This window comes from Lolium perenne, chromosome 1 (genome assembly GCF_019359855.2).
Source record: "Lolium perenne isolate Kyuss_39 chromosome 1, Kyuss_2.0, whole genome shotgun sequence".
NCBI lineage: Eukaryota > Viridiplantae > Streptophyta > Magnoliopsida > Poales > Poaceae > Lolium > Lolium perenne.
In genome coordinates this window covers 90816005-90822004 of record NC_067244.2, presented here as the reverse complement: position 1 = coordinate 90822004, position 6000 = coordinate 90816005, and the positions used below count along the sequence as shown (strand labels likewise).

General features: G+C 49.7%; 1 protein-coding gene across 1 annotated transcript in view; it reads right to left on the bottom strand.

Annotated features, from left to right (window-relative positions):
- Positions 1 to 1122: 1122 nt before the first annotated feature.
- LOC127333822 (uncharacterized) overlaps positions 1123 to 6000 on the bottom strand; it is an 83415-nt gene continuing 78537 nt past the window's right edge. The window contains exon 4 of the mRNA XM_071822687.1: positions 1123 to 1185. Within this exon, the coding sequence (XP_071678788.1) occupies positions 1123 to 1185 (63 nt within the window). The remainder of the gene's footprint in view (positions 1186 to 6000) is intronic.

Sequence of the window (6000 nt, the reverse complement as noted above, 5' to 3'; positions counted from 1 at the left end):
CCGCCCGCAAGGTCTCCGTCTGCCCGCGCACTGTAGGTCGAGGCGCCGCCGTCCGCGTCGTCCCCAAACTCGCACCATCCCCGACCGCCGCCGCCGTTCCCGTCCCCGTCCCCGGCCACCGCCGCCACCGTTCCCGTCCCCGTCGACCCGCAGCTGTCTCCCGTCCCCGTCCTCCACAAGCTTGCGCCGCCGTCCCCGTCCCCGTCGAGCCGCCGCCGTCCCCGTCCTCCCCGTGCTCGGCCGGCCTTGACTGCAGCTGCCTCTCCATCAGCTCGTCCCGTCCCCGTCCATGTCCCTGTAGGTCGGGGCGCCGGCGTCCTTGTCCTCGTCCAGCTCGTGCCGCCCTCATCTCCTAGGCCAGGGAGGAGATGGGCTCCGACGGCGTGGCCCCTGGAGCAGCCGACTTCGAGCTGATGCTGCGCGCCTTCGGCGACCGCTGCCAGTTCGACGCCGCCGACGAGGCGTTCGACAAAATGCTCCTGCGTGGGCTCGTGCCGGGCGTGGCCTCGTACAACGTGTACGTCGCCGCGCTGTGGAAAAACCTGATGTGCAAAACTGCTCAGCTTGGCCTCCTCGCACGCCCGTGTCTGGTCCTCACCGTCGCCGGCCAGCAGCTCCACGTCCGTATTCTGGAAATAGTACTAGCATGTTGAGATGAGCTCTTTGCAATCTGAGTAATACTAGTATGTATGTATCTGGTATGCATCTGTACAAAATTTTCTAGCTCTTGGTTTAGTGCAAATTTTAGTTGTGATTGTTTGTGATATTTTGAATTAAGAAAGAACACAAACAGCGGTAAAACTCCGGCATGGCGCATGTGTGTTGCGGAAATTATCCAAGTACCTGATTTTTATTTATTTAAGTTCTACACTCATAATCAGGGCAAGCCGATCTTGAATATATGTAATTATTTTAGGGCAAGCCGATGTTGATTCGTGCCAAATCAATACTCCTTTATTTTAGGGCAAACCGATCTTGAATATATGTAATATTTTATATTTAATATGAACAAGTCTCGTGAAACAACAACCAGAATTAGTTGATTCATGTCAAATCAACATTTATACAACTTCTTCAGCATTCAGGGGCATTTCAGAGATTACATCCCTCATCACAGCTACATCAGCCATTAACAGCATTCCTGCCAAACATTAAATCTCTGCTTCTCACAGCTGCTTTCCACAGCTGCTTTTCCACAGCTCAACAGCTACAGCTGCTTCTCAAAAGCTGCAGCCCAAACAAACAGACCCTTAGGCTGACAAAAATATCGCTCCACTACAGTGGAGATTGCGAGCGCCCGGCACTGGTGGATCTCGTTCTGGGCCTCCTTGCAAAATCATGAGACCTCGCGGCCTCCCTCCGGCTATTCCTTGCGCTTGCGCCGACAGCGCGCCATCCCCATCTCCCCCCTCCACGAGAGGAGCGCCCAGGCAGCGGACGCATCTTCCGTGCTCCGACTTCGACCGGCGCACACTGATTCCGACACCATGTCTGAGCTTCTTGTCTTTCTCTGAAATTCCACCTCCGCCTCGTCTAATTTCTATATCACCGCCCCCACCTATTCCAACCGCATCCGAGCATAACCTTCTCTGAAGGAGGTTCACTATGGCTCATCTCTTAATTTTAATCGGCACAGCCTCACTTCTGAATGGATCGTAGCGAACGAGAGGGGTGAATGGACGCTACACAAAGTTTTAGTCTTTTTCAATTTTTAGTGCAACGGAACTAAAGATGATAGCTTTGATGCTCAAGGTGATCCTAGTATAATCCTAGACAAGTGCACCAAGTAACCAAACAAGATAGTAAGAGTAAGGAGCGGGACAACCGGAGGGCGCGGAGACGAGACGAGGTTTGTTTTCCGCAGTTCCTCCCACAAAAGGAAGTACGTCTGCGTTGAGGAGGTGCTAGCCTCACACAAGAGGCTAGGCGACCACACCACGAAGGAAGGCCTCACCTTTTTCCTCGAGAGAGCTCCACGAAGGGGCTCCCTCTTCTCCACTATGACACCGGTCGAGGCGGTGGTTCCTTCACAAGGTTGGGGCGAGCTCAACAACACTAGGAGGCTCCCAACAACCTATGGGGCTAGCACAACACCAAGCTAGCCTCCACAGGTGCACTTCTTCCAAGATCCCACCATAGGAACCCTACCAACAAGATCCACTAAGGACTACCATGAATTGGTGAAAACTCTCTTGGTAGAACGATAGATCGGGGTCTCCTCCACCACTCCTCAAAGTATGAGCAAGATTGATTGGGTAGGTAGGGAGATCCACTCAGTTTGAGCTCAGCAACAATGGAGGAGAGAGAGAGAAGAGCTAAAAACGAACTGGGGAAGAAGGGGCCTTTATATAGGTCTCCTCAAATCCAACAGTTATGTGCAGTTTCTGCCTAAGCGGTACTACCGCTTTGGTAAGCGGTACTACCGCTCTGGATTCGAAATCCCCACATAACTTGTCCACGTGGACACATAGCGGTACTACCGCTTGCGGTACCGCTCGAGGTACCGCAATGGCCTCCGGAGCTTACTGGATCCCAAGCGGTACCGCAGCGGTACTGTTGTAACTTAAGTTACGATACTTAAGCAGTACCGAGGCGGTACTACCGCTCTCAAGCGGTACTACCGGTCAAGGTACCGCAAAGGTACCGTAACTTGTTATGTGAGACATTTGCGTGAGAAACCTCCAGAGCGGTACTGCATAGCGGTACCAGTAGGGTAGCGGCACTACCGCTCCTGGTACCGGTAGTACCGCTTTGGCTGAAACTACTTTTTCCTCTCCTACCATGTCACCTCGCGACACACACGCAAAACCAGAAAACCTACGGTAACCGGGGGAATTACATCTCCTTTCTCACAAGAAGCACTTCGCCCCTCCAAAGAACTATCATCTTCATCAAAAAGTCCCATCACACAATTCCACAAACCACACAATAGACTCATACTCCATCATCATGTTTGAGTGTCTTCAACTAAGGTTTAGCTTCCTCTCCCGGCAACCCCATGATGTTAGGGAAAGAAAATGGCTAGGAGTATATGACGGATTCCTTCTTTGCCAAAGAAGACATTCAAGATATTGACCTTGAACTCCATTCCATTGTTGCTCCTTATTGTGAGGATCATGGTGTAGAACTTGCATTGAACTTGTTTGACAAACTTCATCATGGTTCATTTCCTTCAACGCAATTCCTACAAAACACGATCTCTACACAAGGAAGCATTTTCCATTAGTCCGAGACCGTTGCCTCTTGGAGACACTAGCTCCACAAGAGAACCACCACATGTTCATTGTAATAGGTACAAAGACCCAAGCGTGTAAAGCGATGAACGAAGAGAATTGTAAACAAGGGTCTTGACAAGGTAGGGCGTAATCACCACCTTGTCAAGGCCCAATACCTTTAAGCTTAATTGTGTTGTCATCATGAGAAATGGTAGAGAGAGATGACTTGATGACGACAACAAATTCCTTGCTTCCGGTCATAAGACTTGTGGCTTCAATATCAACCACCCAATATGCACCACTGAAAGCAAGGCCCTTCATGGATCAAGACTTGGAAATAGGAACACATTTTTCAATGGGTCCTATCATGACGTTCCTCTTTATCTTGATCCTTCTTCCTCTCTTCTTCTTCTTTGACTTGATAGTCACTACTCCTTCATTGCACGAGCCCTCATGGGCTTCAACTCTAGCTTCAATGATTCCTTCCAAGAATTGGGCTTGGATTTGGAGACTTTCAATTTTGGATTTCAAGCGATTGACTTCATCTTCATGATCCGGGTGAGAGTGGGTGATGTCAAATATTTGAACCTCTTTGTCCTTATTCACCTGGAATTGTTCCGCTAATGCTTCTTCAAGAAGAGAATTCCTTTTCAAGAGCAAACGCTTGTGTCCTTCTAAGGTTGCTATGTCATCCTCATGATTGCAACAAATGTGGTCCTTGCTCGAGAGATGGTACTCTTTCAATGCTTCATCTTGTATGGACTTGATCACCATAAGATTGGCCTTGCTCCTCTTTAGAGATGCAATTTCATCCTCATGATTACAACAAGTGACATTTTCCTTGCTCAAACGAACCCACTCCATCAAGGACTCATTTTGCATATCATTCACTTCCACAAGCTTGGCCTTGTGTCTCTTTAGAGTGGCAATCTCCTCTTCATGGTCACAACATGGCACCTTCTCTTTACTCAAGCGATAGTACTCATCCAAGGCTTTCTCTTGGGTAGAAATGACTTCTAAGAATTTTGCATTGTGTCTTCTCAAGAAGCAAACTTCGTCAAGGAGCTTGTCACAACATGAATTGGGACCTTCATCTTCTTTCTTCTTGTACACTTCTTCTTGAGGATGCCTCCTCATCTCGGATAGGAGCTCAAACTTGCTTTCCAAGGATTTAAAGTCCTTGGTAAGGGTTGCAACATCCTCATGCAACCATTCATGGCTTTCTTCAAGATAACGCTTCTTCGTCTTGAGCTCATCCACCCAACCAAGAGCATAATCTCGGTCCTTGATGAGTTGGGAGATGAGGGAATTGTTGGAGTCTTCAAGAACAATAGCACTAGCTTCAAGAGACATACGCATGCACACTTCTTCCTCATGAGCTTGAGTGAGATAGATAAGCTCTAATTCCGCCTCCTTCTCAAGCCTCTCCTTTTCGACCATATGGTCTTGATCTCCTAGCATGTTAGTGAGAGGAGCATCTAAACCCACAATAGATATAGTATTTGAAGAAGGTGTAGGTTCGGGAAGGGGTTCTACCTCCAACAATACCTTTGCCACTAAGCAACGAGGGGTGTTGGTGATGAGGTTCTCATTTGGAGAGTCGAAGAGAGAGATGGAGGGAGTGGAAATGGCGATGGCGGCCACTCCCTCTTCTTTCTTGTTTAACCCTTTGTCTTCAAGCTCATCACCTTCATCGGAGGAGTACTCCTCATGAATAATGAAGGCTCTAGGCTTCTTGGTGGAGGAGATCTTGGTGTCATCGGGGTTGGAGGAGAACTTGGAGAAACCTTTGGAGAGGGATTTGAACTTGCTCTTACGGACGAGCCTTCCACCGTTGTCTTCCCTTATCTCGTAGATACAATCCGCAACAAAATGACTTTTGTCGCTGCAATTGTAGCAAGATCTTCACTTTTGATCCTCCCTTGGGCTCTTCGAGGAGTGCCTAGTAGAATCATGAGGTGAGTATATCCTGTAGGGATTCGTTGCATAGAAAACAAAAAATTTCCTACCGCGAGAATGCAATCCAAGCCAAGATGCAATCTAGAAGACGGGAGCAACGAGGGGATGATCGAGACTCACCCTTGAAGATTTCCAAATCCTATAAGAGTAGGCTCTTATTGCTGCGGTAGACGATCACTTGCCGCTTGCAAAAGCGCGTAGAAGATCTTGATCACGGTGCCACGATCGGGCAGCACCTCCGTACTCGGTCACACGTTCGGTGTTGATGAAGACGACGTCCTTCTCCCCGTTCCAGCGGGCAGCGGTAGTAGTAGATCCTCCTTGAATCCGGCAGCACGACGGCGTGGTGGCGGTGGTGATGGAGAACTCCGGCGGAGCTTCGCTAAGCGTTGCGGGAGAGGTGGAGGAGAGGGGGCGGCTAGGGTTTGGGAGAGGGGGAGGTGGCCGGCCACTATGAGGGGGTGCGGCCACAATGGCTTTGGTGTGGACGGCCCCCTCCCCTTGCTCCTCATTATATAGGTGGAACCCCCAAGTGTTGGACTACAAGTCTTCGAATAAGACCCCAACCCAAAACCTTCCATGTGTAGGGAAACCTACCCAAGGTGGGACTCCCACCTCAAGTGGGATTCCCACCCTTCCATGAGGGGGGAGGGGGGGTGGCCGGCCCCCTAGGTGGAGTCCACCTTGGACTCCCCCCTCTAGGGTTGGCCGGCCACGGGGAGGTGGAGTCCCTCCGGGACTCCTCCTTCCTTAGTGACTTCTTCTGGACTTTTCTAGAACCTTCTAGAACCTTCCATAAAATCACCGGATCATTTTCAAACTTATA